The sequence below is a fragment of the Urocampus carinirostris genome, chromosome 5 (genome assembly GCF_059441175.1).
Source record: "Urocampus carinirostris isolate Australia breed hairy pipefish chromosome 5, RoL_Ucar_1.0, whole genome shotgun sequence".
NCBI classification, from domain to species: Eukaryota; Metazoa; Chordata; class Actinopteri; order Syngnathiformes; family Syngnathidae; genus Urocampus; species Urocampus carinirostris.
This window is the reverse complement of record NC_142353.1, coordinates 9,999,933-10,016,705: the sequence shown is the minus strand read 5'-3', so window position 1 is coordinate 10,016,705 and position 16,773 is coordinate 9,999,933. Positions and strand designations below refer to the sequence as shown.

The 16,773-nt window shown below is 42.4% G+C and overlaps 1 protein-coding gene across 3 annotated transcripts in view; it reads right to left on the bottom strand.

Moving 5' to 3' along the window:
• grin1b (glutamate receptor, ionotropic, N-methyl D-aspartate 1b) overlaps positions 1 to 14,319 on the bottom strand; it is a 36,351-nt gene extending 22,032 nt beyond the window's left edge. The window contains exons 1-10 of one of the 3 annotated variants that reach the window (XM_088335629.1): positions 13,901 to 14,319; positions 13,014 to 13,270; positions 11,727 to 11,861; positions 11,475 to 11,651; positions 8,968 to 9,030; positions 8,333 to 8,430; positions 8,110 to 8,231; positions 3,102 to 3,276; positions 828 to 978; positions 668 to 754 (exon numbers count right to left, since the gene is read on the bottom strand). In XM_088335629.1, coding sequence (XP_088191755.1) covers positions 668 to 754; positions 828 to 978; positions 3,102 to 3,276; positions 8,110 to 8,231; positions 8,333 to 8,430; positions 8,968 to 9,030; positions 11,475 to 11,651; positions 11,727 to 11,861; positions 13,014 to 13,270; position 13,901 — 1,266 coding nt within the window. In that variant the 5' untranslated portion in view covers positions 13,902 to 14,319. The remainder of the gene's footprint in view (positions 1 to 667; positions 755 to 827; positions 979 to 3,101; positions 3,277 to 8,109; positions 8,232 to 8,332; positions 8,431 to 8,967; positions 9,031 to 11,474; positions 11,652 to 11,726; positions 11,862 to 13,013; positions 13,271 to 13,900) is intronic. The other 2 variants (XM_088335630.1, XM_088335631.1) reach the window with 2 other exon arrangements.
• Positions 14,320 to 16,773: the final 2,454 nt, after the last annotated feature.

The window sequence follows — 16,773 nt, the reverse complement described above, 5'->3', positions numbered from 1 at the left end:
TCATGTTTTGTTCTCATCTCTCATCAGCTGCACCGCTTATCCTCAGTAGGGTCGCGGGGGTGCTGGAGCCCATCCCAGCAATCATCGGGCAGTGGGCAGGGGACACCCTGGACTGGTTGCCATTCTGTTGGTGCTTATTTAGTGTTCTAAAATATCCTGTGTCTTCCTCTTTTCATGTTTTGTTTGTTTAGGTCTAGCTAGTTATCGAACATAGCCTGCATTGTCTTACATTCTTGTTTTGTTCAGCTAGAACCAGTTAGTGTGCCAACAGATCCTGTGTTTACTTTTGTTTATGTTCTTGTTCAGTTAGTGTTACAAACAACAATGCATTGTCTTCTGTTTTATGTTTGGTTTAATTGGAGTTAGTGTTACAATATATCCTTCATTGTCATCTTTTCTTTTTCTTTAGTTCTTTAATCTTTAGTTCTTCCAACATAACCGGCGTCTTCTTTTGTTCATGTTTTGTTTATTTAGATTTAGTGAATGTTTCAACATTCAGGAGATCCTAGTAAACTTACTTTTTCTGTTTTTGTACACTATCCAATATGATTCATTTTATGTATTTAAATCCTTTAAAAATCTTGTTTTGTGTCTATTTATGGGATCTGCTTTTCCAGCCTGACATGCAAACAGTTTAGCACGCTAGCAAATAGCAGTGTTAGCATACCTTGAGTCTGGTGGACATCTGGTAGCCGACCGGTTTCTCGGTTTCACCACCAGGCCAGATGATCTTCCGTTGCGGGTTCATGACCACCTGAGGTGTACAGGTAACGTCATCAAGTGGCCACGTTGGCGTGGGCGTCTCCTTGAAAGCCCCTCCCCCTCACCTGTGATCCGTTGAACACGCCCACCTGGACCAGTCTGCCGGGCTTTTGCTGGTAGTTAAGAATGTTGTACGTAGCGAAACGCCGATCGCCATCGTCGTTGAACTCGATGCGGCCTGTCAGGCCTTCCGCATACTTGGATGACATCAGCACTCTACAACAACCAATCAGAAAGCAGAACATCGGAAAACAGGAAAGCGGCAAATCAAAAAACGTAAATTCATTCGTTCAGCATCCTTCAAAAGCCGGAACGTCATTAAGCGAACTAAATCTTCAACTGAAAACAGATGGCTGCAAAAATTTGAGCCAATTGCCAAAGACCAAAAACAAGTATATGATTAAAAAAAAACATAAATAACACTTGACTCAATCATTACCATTATGTTTTTAACCGTCATTGGCAGTAAATCAGTCCATACCAATATTCATATGCCCGTCAATGGCTGGAGATGAGAACTTGCAAGAAAAATAGGTAAAATCTTAGAAAAAAACATGTACTGTATGGAATTATTCACTGCCAATGATGTCTTTACCTGTCAAGGCCTATAACATATTTAGCTGCCGGTGGCATTGACTCATTTAGTGCAAATGCGATTATTAGGTGCCAAGGATCTCTCTAGTCGCCAGTGACTTCTTTAGCTGTCAATGTCAGTAAATGAGTCAATGCAAATGGCGTCTTTAGCGGTCAATGGCAATGAATGTCTCAAAGCAAATGATTCTTTAGCCGTCACAAAAAAGGAACATTTGAGTCAAAATCATTGACAAAATTTAACTCGATGACAGCCATTGACATCTTCAGCTGTCAATGGCAGTAAATGAGTCAATACCAATGACGTTTGTTGCCACTAATTGGAGTGAACAAGTCGTTTCCAATGACGTCTTTCTCTGCTAATGGAAGTGAGGGAGTCAAAGCTAATAATGTATTTTGCTTCCCAGGGTATTGACAAATTAACTGCAAAGGATGCCTTTAGCTGCCAATGCGGTCAATAGTAGTGAACAAGTCATTGCAATGACATTTTCAGCTGTCAATGGCAAACGGTGAGTAAAAAGGACGCTCCCCAAAAATTTAATGTTATGCTCCTTACATCTTAGAAATAAACTTATACAGTACAACCCATTTACTGCCTTTGACAGCTGTCAATGACTTCTTTAGCTGTCAATAGCAGTGAATGAGTCAAATCCATTGAAATCATTAGCTGCCAGTAACATCATCAGCCGCCAAAAATGTCATTACCTGCCAAGGACGTCTTTGACCGTCAATGGGGGTGAACAAGTAATTTCCAAAGACGTCTTTGGTGGTCAATGCCAGTAAATGGGTCAATGCCGATTACGTCATTAGCTGCCAATGAAGTAATTAGCTGCCATGGATCTCTTTAGCCGCCAATAGCATTGACTTATTTACCGCGATTGACAGCTTAAGGCGTCATTGGAGGCTCAAGACGTGTTTGATAGTGACTCAATCACTGCCATTGACAACTATAGACATCAGTGACGGACAAACACATCTCTGACATTGACTCATGCACTGCTATTGGCAGCTAACGTGTCATTGATGGCGATAGAAGTCATTGGCATTGACTCATTTACTGCCAGGGGACGTATTTAGCTGCCAATGAAGTTTTTAGCCGTCAACGACAGATGACAAGCAAAAAGAGAGCTCCTCAAAAAAAAAAGTAAAGATCCTCACTGCAAAGAGGAAAATAAGAAAATAAAGGACATTAAGATCTTAAAAAAAAAACATCCAACACATTCACTGTCATCGACATGTCAATGTCAATGACTTCTTTAGCTATGAACGAGTCAAAGCCATTAATGTCATTAGCAGCCAAACATATAGCTACCAAGGACATCTTTTGCCGTCAATGGGGGTGAACGAGTTATTTCCAACGACGTGTTTAACGGGCAATGAGTCAATGCCGATGACGCCATTAGCTGCCAATGACTTCGTTAGCTGCCAATGACTTTATTAGCTGCCATGGATGGCTTAAGCCGCCAATGGCATTGACTCATTTACTGCAAATGACGGCTAAAGCGTCATTGACGGCTAAATACGTCATTGCTATTGATTCACATAATGCCGGGGACGTCTTTAACTGTCAATGGGCGCGAACAAGTCTTTTACAATTATGTTTTTAGCCCCCATTGGTAGTAAATGAGCAAAATGAGCGTTGAAAAGAATATAAAGGAAAAATAACTCTAAACACAAAACGGAAATCAAATTACAGTCAAATTTGGCAGCAGATGTTGTGCGGGGGGGAGCAGAAGAGGAGGGCTTACCTTTTGAAGAGGGGGCCGGTTCTCCAGATGTTGGTGTTGCCGACACATCCCCTCGGCGGCTCAGTGATGTTTTCTTTGTCCAGAAGTTCCTGCAGCGACTGCGCCACCACGCCGACTGCATCCATGATGTGCGCTGACTCGTTCTTACCGTTAATCAGCTGCAGTCCCAGAAGGCCTAGCGCACACGCCAAGCACACGCAACACGCACGCCACGCACACGCTCATTACAAACGTGGCCTTAATTACACTTGCCAGACGGGCGCCGAAGGGCATGCTCGCCAGGGACTCATTTGGAAATTAATGTGTCTTCACCGTTCACGTTAGGTACCTTGAAGTTAGCATTAGCCAATGTTGCCCTTACAAAGACTTTAAAATGGCTAACTGCATTAGCACTGCGCAAAAAACTTTTGAACAATGCTAGCATTCCAATTTGTTGAAACTGTCTCAAAATGTTAGTATTAGCCAATGTTGCTCTCTTATGCATTAACGAAATAGCTAACAGCATTACTGCTGTTTAAAAGAACTTGTAAACAATGCTAGCGTTAGCGCTGCCCAAAGAACGTTTTAACCACGCTAGCATTACAATTTGTTGATACGGTCTCAAATTGTTAGCTATTTTTTTATTTCTTGTAAGAGAAACATTGGCTAATGCAAGCAGCATTAGCGATGTTTGGAGAATTTGAAACAGCACAAGTGTTAGTGCTGTCCAAAGGAATTTTTAAAAAATGCTAGCATTCCACTTTGTTGAGACGGTCTCACAAAGTTAGCGTTAGCCTAAAAAAAAATCCAGTTTTAGCAAGTCCAAAGACGCATGAATTATGTTCGCTTTAACAAAAAAAAATGGTAAAAACTTTAGCGCTATCCAGACAGCTGTCAAGACAAAAGTAACTTCAATCAATGCTAACGTTAGCAATGTCTAAAAAGCTTTTAACAATGCTAACATTCCACTTATTTTAACACTTCTAAGAGCAACATTGGCTAATGCTAACACTGTGAGACAGTTTCCTCAAATTAAAACATGAGCATTGTTTAATGTTCTTGAACAACGCTAGAGCTCTTGGCCAGTCTTCAAGTGGATTTGTTTGCGCTTGTTAGAGCGGCATGGGCTAACAGTTTAAAAAAAAACGAAAAATGGTCCAATCAAAAGGACTTGCAAGAAGTTAGTGTTTAATTTTGTTGAAACACCCTCACAACTTTAGCATTAGCCAATATAAAAAGTGTTTGAATGCTGTTATCATGTCCATTTCTTGCCTTGACACTGGCCGCTAACAGTACAGCTAACAGTTAGCGATCCTCAAGAAAATCATCTTGACAAATAGCGCAAAAAGCTATGAGCTAAATGTAGCAAAAGCGCTAATATAGACACATCAAATCTGGCTTGTGTGCGGTGAAGGTCACACCTGAGGACGACAGGTGAGAAGCCCCGCCGCCTGGCATCACCTCAGGTCATATGACCCAAGAAGGCGGGGGTTCCTGGGAGGTTGGGGTGATGACATGTGCCATGATAACAATAATGATAATGACAGGACACCAAAATTTTACAATGTGGGCGTGGCTTGACAAGGGCATGCGCCAATGCGTGATGCATGCGCCCTGAAATGGGCGCAGCCACCATGCGATGGGAGAACAAGCGCGACAAGATAACACAGAGTGTAGCTTTAGATTGGAGGATAAGGGAGAGGAGAGGAGGACATGCTGACGTCACCGTGGAGCCCATCGCGCGCCACGAAGCCCAACGTGTCCCATGTGACACGCGACCAACCCTCGCGCGAAACAAAAACGACAGGTACACGCGAAACCTCAAGACATGCGAGGGCTCTTGGGCGTGCGTCACGAGACGACCCGCGTCGCCAGGCCGTGCAGGTGCGCCACGAGAGGACGCGCGAATTCTTGCCGACTTCACCACGCGTGGGGCGCGCATCCTCGCCACGTGTCGTCACGTCACAAGCGCGCGCCTTGAGACGACACCCGCTTTGGATGTGACGACACGTGCCAGGAATGCGTGACGTCACGTCAGGCACGCGTTTTCAACACACGTCGTCACGTCGCGCCCATACAGTGTAATAGTGGGCATGGCACGGGCCTCCTCTCTGACGTCACAGTGCGAAACGTCGTCTTACCACCTTTGGTTTGTTCACGCGGCGGCGCGACCACTGTTACTGAGGCAACGCGACAAGTCCGCCCCGCCCTTCTGGCGGCCAACTAACTATCGAACACTCAAATTTTATCAAAAAGGTTTTTCAAATGAATTTGGCATTAGAATGCAGGCATGTTAGCATGCTAGCACATAGCAATAAAATACATTTAGAATAGAACAATGCTTTTTATATATACATACATACATACATACACACATTATATATATATATATATATATATATATATATATATATATATATATATATTTATTTATATATACACGCTCATCCACACCAAGAGACAATTTGGACCAGCCAATTCACCTGACATGCATGTTTTTGGAATGTGGGAGGAAAACAGAGTGCCTGGAGGAAACCCACGCAAGCACGGGGAGAACATGCAAACTCCACACAGGAAGGTTTGATCTCATATATATATATATGTGTACATATATATATATGTACATATATATATATATATATATGTACATATATGTACATATATATATGCACATATATATATACATATATATACATATATATACATATATATATATATATATATATATATATATATAACAATATAACACAATATATGTATACATATGTATATGTATTTGTTACTTTTACCATTAAATTAAATTCATTGCCAAAAATATTTGAAAACTATTAGCCAAGAATGTTGTAGCACTACACTGTGGTTCGGAAAGCTCATAGCATCTATGCTATTTTCATTAATTGTCAGGTTACATTGATTAGAAATTTGTTTAACGATAAAGCCTTAAATTAGGTTTATAATGAGAGTCAACAAGCCCAATTTTGGCTTTTTTTACGCTTAAGTTGTGATATTTTTATTCAATTTGCAAGAACTAAAAAAATACCACTAAGGTGGTCCACAGCATAGCATCTATGCTATTTTCAGAAACCACTTTCCTGAGAAATAAGCAATAGCATAACAAGAGAGACAAAAACGGATTTATAATGAAAGTCAAATCGCCAAAATTTGGCTTTTTTTAAATTTAGGTCATGGTAATCTTTTTCTCCCATTTGAGAAAATCAAAAATGAGTGCTGGGTACCATTTAGAAGTTTAAGGTGTTTCTGGGACAGCTTTTGAGAGTTTTTAGAAGTACTTTCTCTTCAAGTACTCATATGTCCTAAACGGGACAATATATGCCCCATAACAGCACTAAAGATAAAAGAAGGTTTAAGAATATGTGTAAAAAATCGGTTAACCGGTGGTCTTTAAGTCCATCCTGCATTAAAACCACCCAACTGCCTAAAATAGCAGGACATCAACAAACAGGATGCTTTTTCTGCCCGCATGGAGGGTATCCTCCAATCATAGGGCTCCGCTACGTATCCTGTATGCTAAAAGGCCTTTGGACCCCTGGCAAATGCCGACGACGGTGGCGGCGGCGGTGAGGAGAAAGAAGCTATAGACGACACAGACAAAAGATGTTAGAACAGTGAAAGCACACGCAACATGATTGATGCATTCAAACACGTCAGCATGTTTGAACTCTCAACCAGCCAGAAAAGCGAGAGAGCACGCGGCGAGCCCGCCCAGCACAAAAACAAGCTAATTCGCCTTAAGCGCCCTTCATTCGAGTTGGTAGAAATAGCAACGTCTGATAGAATTTTCAGTAACAACCATTTTCGGGCAACAAGTGACTCAAAATTATTGGATAATCATGTTAAAAGCTAGCTAAGCTGCTATCTACAAGCCAAAGATGCTAGCTACAAGGCAAGCTGCCATGATCTACTGGCTAAAGTAGCTAAATGCTAAGATCTGCACAGTATCAACTTCCCAGGATTTTGGTAAAGGTACATCCCTTTAATGATGTCCAAAATTGGAGAAAATATGCTCTTGTCTCTTTAATTTAGTTTGTTTAAACCAACTAGATTCCAAAAATGGGACAAAATATGCCCTATTCCAGAAATAGCAACCGACAGGTTGTTTTTTCAGCTAACGTGGACGATTTTCTCCTATCACAGGGCTCCGTCTCTGCCTATGTGCTACAAGTTACTCAGGATCTACGTGCGAGCGAGGCTGGACACTTGCCAGGCTGCTATCTATAGGCCAAATATGCTAGATGCTAGCTGAGCTGCCATGTACTGGCTTATGGGTATGAGGTTTAGCTTCCCATGGTTTTGTTACAAGTACTTTTTTAAAATCTAGTGCGTCAAAACTATCCAAACTCCCAAAGTGGGCCTAAATTTGCCCTATAGCAGGACAGTAACCGACCAGTTGATTTTCAGCCTGCGTGGAGGAATTTCTCCTATCACCTTAGCCCTTGGGCTTTAAGGCTAGATGCTTGCCAAGCTTCTATCTACTGGGTAAAGAATATAGCTGCTAGCAGGGGCGCTATCTACCGACTAAACAAGCTATTGTAGCAGTACAGTCACTTTCAACTGTTTTTTCTTTAATTTTATCTTATCGCCTTAACCTTTCTTGAGGTAATCTTGTATTTTTATCTTTTAATATTCATAACATTCTTTTATGTATACATGTATATGGATTCTAAGTTTCTAGTTTTACGCTGGCAACTGTGTGCACAGCAAAGTAAGAGCTTCATTGTGCAGGGCAACGTGTTTTTTTTACTCTGCATATGACAATAAACACTTTGAATTTGAATTAAAATGCTAAGATCTGCACGGCCTAAGCTTTATTCGAGCCTTGAATGTTGCAAATACCCAAATAACTTGGAACGTAAAATAACAGTAACAGGGTTTGAAATTTCACCACATGACGACCAGATGCTAATGCTGAGAACTCCTTTGGCGCGCTCCTTAGAATTGAGACGCCAGCGCAACAGAAACAGCAAAAACAAATGGAAACAGAGGACAAAGAGTGGCGCCTGTTCCCTACCGTCAGGCGCGTCACTCAAAGCTTTGCCACTCATTTCTCTCTCTCCGACGATCCAGACGTAACCGGAACCAGTCATGTTGAGGTGACGGGCCGCCTTGTATACACCTGATGCTTCGTCCTCGCTGTAGGCAAAGGCGAGACTCTGGTTAGCTGAGTAACCTCACCCTATGTTAGCTTCAGCTATGTCAGCATGGGTAAGCTTCAAGATCTAATACGTGCTGACCTGGCAGAAAGGATGATGACCCGGGCCTCCAGGTCCTTGGCCTCCATCAGCAAGGCGGTCAGGTTGGTTTCGGGTCCAAAGAGCAGAACTTTCTCGGCCTGGAATGCACATGGAGACGTCAAGACGTATCCGAGCGCTAGCTGCTATCAAGCTAGGCACGCTTTCTCCCACCATGCTCCTCTTACTTCTAAAAAAACAAATCATTTGTGCGAAGGGTAGGGGGAGGGGGATTGACAGAGGGCATCCACTGGGGGTGTGGGAAGAGGAAGTGAAAGCTGGCAAAACATGCAAATTTCCAACCAACTAATCAGGAGCGTGCATGTTAGCGAGCGCAAATGAAATCAAAGGTTCGTAAAGGGGGTGGGGCTTGCGGGGTAGCGGGAGGTCCTGCCAGGTGCTTGGCGTCCATCAGACCCCGCATGCATCCCTCACATCGGGGGGAATGTGGTGAGGGGGGGCGTGTCTGCCCTGCATTCCCAAAGTCATGTCAAACCAAAAGAAAGATGGCTGCCTCCAGGATACGGGATATCTCTGGATCGGGTGGGCGGGGCTTTGGACGAGATCGGTCGGTGGGGGCAGGGTTTGGCGTGCAGCGATTGGACCATGCAAGCGTTCTACCTTCGACAATCTTCTACCTTAGGCGTTCTCCTGAAGTCAAAGCCGTGTTGCTCCATGTTTTCATAGTTCCTGATTTTAGTCTGATGGTCGTGTGACAACAGAGAGAACGTCACACACACGCTAGCCGACACGCCACACGTGCATGCGGCGCAACAACACGGTAACACGCTAACATACACACACGCCCACGCCACACATGAAATCTGCTGCCGTGATTGGATGATGACAGAAGCAACAACAGTTCTTGATCGCGTTTTGAAGGCTAGTCACCAAAAGCATGGGAGGCCCATGCCGCTAATGCTAATGCTGATGTCACTACTAGCATGAGCGACTTTTGATGTTCAGTAAGTACAAGGGCCATAAATGGTTGCAGTTCAAGCACCTCAAATGCTGATACAACTTACATTCGATGTAAGCGACTCCAGTTTCTGATTGCTAATGCTCATGACGCATCAGCGACTAGTGGCGCTCAGTAGGTACGAGGCCCGTAAATAGTTTATGTTTCTAATAACTGCCGCTAAAATTAACAACTAACACTGCTGGTTGATAATGCATATGCTGAAGTGGCTTCTAGCATTAGCGACTAATGACGCTTAGTAGGTACAAAGGCTGTAAATGGTTGATGTTCAAGTGCCGCTAATGCTAACGCGGCTTACATTGGATGACCTGGCTGCTAGCATGAGTGACTAGGGTTGCCGGTTGCTAATATCAGTGGCTAGCGGTACTTGCTGTGGTCATCCACTTTTCAACAAACCAACTAACAAACTAGCTTGTATTGTGCTGAAACACAATGATCAAGATAGTGTGATGTTGTATGCCAAAGTGGTGGCTATGTTGGAGCGGGCGAAGAAGTCAAAATTGGCCCTTTTATTCCACATCTTACAAATTCCCACAAGCGCAGTGTCGCCATTGTCTGGCAGCAGAAAAGGCGAATGGCTGCAGACTACTGCACGGCTTTGTCAGTTAGCATTAGCATAATGTGAATGAGCCATGAAGCGGATGTCATGACAAAAAGAAAAACAACAGACTTGGAATGTGACATTTAGCTGACATTAGCTCGTTAGCATTGGCGCCACCGCAGCACGCCTGTTACCTTGCTAATCAAGGGACACTTGTCATTGGGTGGCAAATCACTAAGGGGGGCGGAGCCAACTGAATTAGGGCGCCGTTTGGATTTTCCACTTTGGTTTTGAGCGATGACGTGAATTCAGCTGGAGGAACATTTTCAAACTTGAATAGTCGCAAAAGAAGCAAAAGATGAAGGCGCTAAAGTCCCCCGTCCCCAAAACAAACTTGCAACAAAAGACTGTTTGCGCACCCTTCCCTGCAAAACGACTCACGTATCATGAATGAAACCCTCCCAAAGATATGTTTGAATAGACACGACGAGGACTCGGGAACTTGAGGACTCGTTCAGAAAGAAAGTGGCATCATTCTGTGTTTCATGTTGATAATAATAGCTTAGAAGAATATACAGGATTATCTTAGAAAATGATCATATTGTGATAAAGCAGAGTTTAAAGTGAGGCATGTCAAAAGTTGGTCAGATGCCCTCTTAAAGAAAATTGGACATGCTCACTGGAGATGAAAAAAGGGTTGTTTTACTCAAGTGGCTTGGATGGAAATTCTGATTTGAGTCAGAATTGATGCTGAAGTGTGTATGCACAATGCTCTGTAAGGAAATGAGACATGGTGGCTGGAGATGAGAGAATGCTTGGTTGACTGAGCTCAAGTTAGTTGGAAAAATATTTTACTTCTGGCCGAAATGACCCTGAAGTCAACACATAATAGATAAAGAAGGCTTGGGTGACTCAGCTCTTGTGGTTTGGAGGGATATATTTTTTTCTAAAAAAATCAATGACACTGAAGACAATGCAGGATAATTTGGAAGGAAAAGGGACATGGTGGCTGGATATGAAAGAAGGCTTGGTTGACTTGGCTCAAAGGGCTTGGAAGGAGGTTTTATTTTTAGCCAAAATGATCCTGAAGTCAACACATGATGGATAAAGAAGGCTTGGTCGACTCAGCTCTAGTGGCTTGGAGGGAGATGTTTGTTTGTAGCCAAATTAATGCTGGCAACAAAACATTATGGTCTGTAAGGAAATGGGACATAACTAGAAAGAAGGATTCGTTTAATCAAGTAAAGTCGGTTGGAAGGAGATTTTCTTTCTTGTGGAAATGATGATCAAGTCGACACAGAATTGTTAACGAAGAAATGACACGCGCTGGCTGAAAATGAAGGAACGAAATGAGATATGGTGGCTGAAGATGAAAGAAGGCTTAGTTGACTCAGCTTAAGTGGCTTGGAAAGATATTTGTACTTCTAGTCGGCATCGGGTGCCGGTTTTTGGTCCGAAGCATTGTTACTTTAGGGTAGTAGTGTCCGAGCATGCTCTTTCACAAAATGACGTCACCATAGTTCAAGCCGTGTCTATTCCAGTAACTTTAAGACCCATCAGATAACAACAATTTCTGGTGTTCCTTTTTTCCCTGCGAACAAATGACAGGCGTGCGCATGCGTGACCTTGGTCTCCTTTTCCTCCAGTAGGGTTTCGAGCCTCTTGTGTGCGGCGCGTCCTTCATGATCATCGCTCACGATGAGGATGATGTGATTCCAGCGGAACTCACGCATCAGATCGAACCAAACGCTAGCCTGGTGCGAGTAGGGCGGCACGGTCCGTAGGAACGACAGGTGGATGCTCTGAAAAGGGGGAAAAGTCACATACACTTGGTCACAATAGTGGGCGGGGTTACCGGGTGAGGGGGCTTGGCTCACCTTGTCTGAGTATATGGACATGCGTGTGGTGAGTCCCACAACGGGGATGCGGTAGAAGCCGGCCGTGTAGGACACGGGAGTTGGCGTCAGGTGGTCATTGGACTGGGGAGGGTGGCTAACCAGGATGGCGTAAACCTGCAATAGCACTATTCTGTCAGCAGGGGGCAGAAATGAGGGGGAGGGGCACGTACTTGTGCTTAATCCTCCTGCTTCGTTAATCTGGGCGCTGGCCTCATTCCGGCCTATCAAAATGCGAATATCACAAGTGTGCGCGCTAAGCAGAACTCTCAATTCAGTGCTTGATTTGCATCTTGTCAATTCATGTTGTGTAATGTTCTGTACTTTCTGTACTTTCATATCCTGTGTTTTGGTGTTTTCAATAGAATGTTCTATAAAAAAAGATTTTACAAAATAAGTGCCCTTGCAGTTTTGTCTGACATTTTTTCTATACTTTGTTTCACTATGTCTCCTCTACTTTCATGTTTTGTTCAGTTAGAGCTGAACAGTGTCCAGGCGTGTTGTGTGTCTTCTATTTCCATATTTTGTTCTGTCAGAGCTGAATATTGTCCGAGCAAACCCCGCGCCTCCTACTTTCATGTTCTTTTCATTTATGGCTAATTAATGTACTGACTACATTGTCTTCCTTTTTACATTTTTGTTCAGTTTGAGCTAGTAAGTGTTCCAACATACTCTGCCTTGTATTCCTTTTATGTGTTCCTACAAACCTGTATTGTCTCTCTGTCTTGTTCTGTTCAGTTAGTACATTGTCCAATTTCTACATTTTGTTCTGTTAGTTAAGTAGTTTGTGTGCCAACATATCCTTTATTCATTTTTTATATTTTTTCAGTTAGAGGTAGTGTTCCAACATATCCCGCGTTGTCTCCTTTTCATGTTGTGTTGGGTTAGATGTCCTTGGTGTCCCAACATATCATGCATTGTGTTTTTCAATGTTTAGAGCTAGGTTGTGTCTATATCCTTTGTCATGTTTCTTTCATGAATTGTTTATTTAGAGGCAGCTAGTGTCTCATCACATTGTATCCTCTCATGTTTTATTAAGTTACAGCACTGAGCCTGCATTTTAATACACAGTCTCATTGTCATGGGACTTCTATTATTGTTCTGTCAAGTTATGGGTAAAAATCCGGTGTTGTATTCCTTTCATGTTTTGTTAAGTTACAGTTTGTGTGTCTGCATTATATTTCAGGGTCTCGTTCTGTCCAGTTCAGTTGACGTATGGGAATATTTCTTTTGTGGTTTCCTTTCATGTTTTGTTCCATGAGAGCTGACCTGATTGGAGATGAGGTCCTCGCAGACAGAGAGCGCCATCTGGATGGCGTTGGCCTTGTGCGTGACGGCGATGGCGTTCATCTTAAAACGGTCACGCCCGTAGACGGCGTTAGCGTGCGCTACCGCATCGCGGAAAACTTGCTCGTAGCGTTTTTGGCTAAGGACGGCGCCAAGGTTGACCACCCGCGGCTCGCAGCCACACAGCGCCACCGCGCCGCAGTGCAGCGCTAGCAAGAGCAGCGACCCGCGCACCTCCACTGCAAAAAACAAAAACAAAAAAAATCACGTTTTGTTCGGTTGCAGCTTGTTAATGTTACAACATATCCTGTGTTTTCTACTTTTCAAGTTTTTAGTTATAATTAGTGTTTTGACATTTTCTTGATTGTTTTCTTACATGTTTTGTGCAGATAGAGTGGGGGTTTTTTTCAAACAGAATATGCATTGAATCCTTTCATGTTTTGTTCAACTACCGCTTGTTAGTGTTACAACATATCCGGTGTTTTGGCATTTTCTTCAATATCTTTATTACACGTGCGCTATTTTTGAAAAATATTCCGTATTGTCTTCTTTGCATTTTTGTTCAGTAAGTACTAATGATCCAACACATCCTGAGATGTCTCACTTTGATGTTTTGTAAGCAAGTAGTGTTCCAACATATCCTACATTGTTTTATGTACATGTTTTGTTTAGTTAGTTTAGTGTTCATATCCTGTGTTGTCTCTTGTCATGTTTTTATATTTACAGCAAGACATTTCTAGCTTTTTTCAACAGAACTGCATAGTGTTTTTCCTTTGACGTCACACGCGCGTTACAGTTAGCAGGTGGCGATGACGTCTCCAGCAAAATACATGGTGCCACCAGCATCCCTCAAAATAAAATCAACTTACTTGTTTTTCCCACAATAAGAGTCTGCACCAATTCCCGCCCTTATGGAGCAGGATGGCTTCCGGTCTCCTTGGCGCGTCCGTTTGCCAACAGGTTCGGCAGGTGGTTCAGTCCAATCTCGTCGCCCTCTCCTGTCGTTTTTTTCCCTTGCAGATATTGTTATTGCTGATTTTTCGTGCGTTCCTGTTGATTTCCCGCGCACACGCACACGCAACACGTCAATTAGCGTGCACGCACCGTCCGGTACGGTTCGGTTCTGATGACCTCGATAATGAAGATGACGAAGATGATGAAGAGGAAGATCCTCACGTCTGCCGTCCTTGACTCTAAGCTCGCGCCCGCGCGCTAGATACCGAACGTCAAATGCGTGTGGCCGCTGCAGCCACGCGCACGAGCCCTCCTCGCTGTTCTTTGATTAAGCGACGCACGCACGCGCATCTCAAGGCGACGCCACCCTCGCTAAGCAAATGGAGCGAAAAATGCGCTCGGCGCATGCGACCCATTTTAAAAGAGCCCCTACTCGTATCTGCCTGCAGCAATTTGCTTCAAATGCTTTGTAATTGGAATTCACGTATATATTTTTATATTCGTAAGGTTTTTAGATTCCAGGTCTTATATCAAAAGAAGATTTCTATACACTATGACAAAAAGGCGTCTGTTTGTGGCGTGATGCCATACTACATTATTTAAACTGACTTTTTGGATATTTATGTTTTGATGTACAGTTTCTTCTAGATTTGACAGAGTCAAATCAAGTCACATTTATTCATACAGCCCATAATCACAAAATGTCTCAAAGGACTGCACAGGCCACAGTTACAAAATCCCCTGATCTGAAACCAGCATGCTGACAAGGAAAAAGTCAAAAAATCAAAATGAAGAAAATAAGAAACCTTGTGAAGGGGCTTCACAAGTGTTAAAACCCCCTTCCAGGATGACCAGGCAGTAAGATATGTTGCATTGGGTAACAATACACAAAATGTAGTGAACATCAATGATAAAAAATTGCCATGTAAAATTGTCCATTATAAAATTTTTCGGGTCTAATATTTTACCTCTACTAAGGACGCATCATAGTATTTACTATTATTAGTAATTTACTTTCATATGATCAATAAAAAAAAGATACAAGCTGATTATAGATCAAGATCCTAAATGTAGAGAGTGATGGATTTTTAAAGAATATTTTAGATATTGACTACAGTTTTACACATTACTAAAAAGTTGCGCGTGTGGCGTGATGTGGTACGACAATCTGTTGCTCAAACTTGTATTTTTTTTTAAATTATCTATCAATTGCTGTCAACAGAGAGGGACGTGCAAAAGGACTCATGATTTTCGGGAGCCTCATATTCATTTTTCAACCTGTTGCAATATGTATCGTGTGGCATAACTTTCATGTTATGTTCCATTAGTTAGTGTTTGAACGCATCACAGCTCCTTTTTTTCCAGTTTTTGTTCAGGTAGAGCTGGTTAGTGTGCTTCCATTATATTTCTTGGCCTTGTCATCATGGCACGCTTGTGTGAGATTTCTTATGTCATCTTTCATGTTTGTTCTGATAGAGCAGGTCGGTGATGCAACGTGATATGGTTGTTCTATCCCGGCCTAAGTATGTTCTTAGCATCTTCCCCTTTCATGTTTTGTTTTATTAACTTTAGATAGATAGATAGATAGATAGATAGATAGATAGATAGATAGATAGATAGATAGATAGATAGATAGATAGATAGATAGATAGATAGATAGATAGATAGATAGATAGATAGATAGATAGATAGATACTTTGTTCATCCCCGAAGGGAAATTCACATTTCGTTTGTGCTCCTAAATATCTTACATCTCAACCCATTTATGTTTTTTTCAGTTCGATGTAGCATGTACTTCATATCTTATATCTTCTCTCTTTCATGTTTTGTTCAGTTATATTTAGTTTCTGCACCTTCATATATTACATCTCTCTTTCATTGTTTGGTCATTTAAATGTTCAGTAGGTAGTATTTAATCATGATCTAGTCAAGCTTGTGTTGTAGTAGCCTCAATGTCTTTTAATTCAGAAGGTTCTAAATTTTCTTGTTCTGTTTTTGTACACGATTAAATATTTATTATTTTTCTATACGTAAAAGATTTTCTAAAATCGTATTTTTTGTCTACATTTATGGGATCCACTTTTCCAGCAACGAGCAAAAGACTGGAAAAAATGTTCTATCCAAAGAAGAAACAAAAATACATCTTGCTCGAAACAAACGCGGTTTGGACAAACCCATATCTAATTTCAACCCATATATTACTATAAGGGGCAGCACGGCGGAGCAGTGGTTAGCGTGTGTGCAGCACAGTTCTGAGGTCATGAGATTGAACCTTCCTGTGTGTAGTTTGCATGTTCTCCCCGTGCTTGCGTGGGTTTCCTCCGGGCACTCCGGTTTCCTCCCACATTCCAAAAACATGCATGTCAGGTTGATTGGCCGGTCCAAATTGTCCCTCGGTGCAAATGAGCGAGTGAGTTGTCTGTCTCTGTGTGCCCTGCAACTGGCTGGCAACCACTTGAGGGTGTCCCCTTCCCACTGCCGAATATGGCTGGGATGGGCTCCAGCACCCCTGCGACCCTACTGAGGAAAATTGATGCAGATAATGGATGGATGGATGGATATTACGATACTGCGGACGTTTAAAGTCTCCTCTCTCGTTACCATGGTTACATATACTAGTAAAAAAATGAATGTTAAAAAAAGCCCACCACCGTTTGTGTGCATTTCATAAATGTTGTGGTCACATTGCTTGCAGAAAATTGGAATCAAAAACAAAGTAAAATAGTTCAGAGAACGTTCGGCACCGGAACGATTGAGACTTTACGGCGTCGTTTGTCGTTACCCGGAC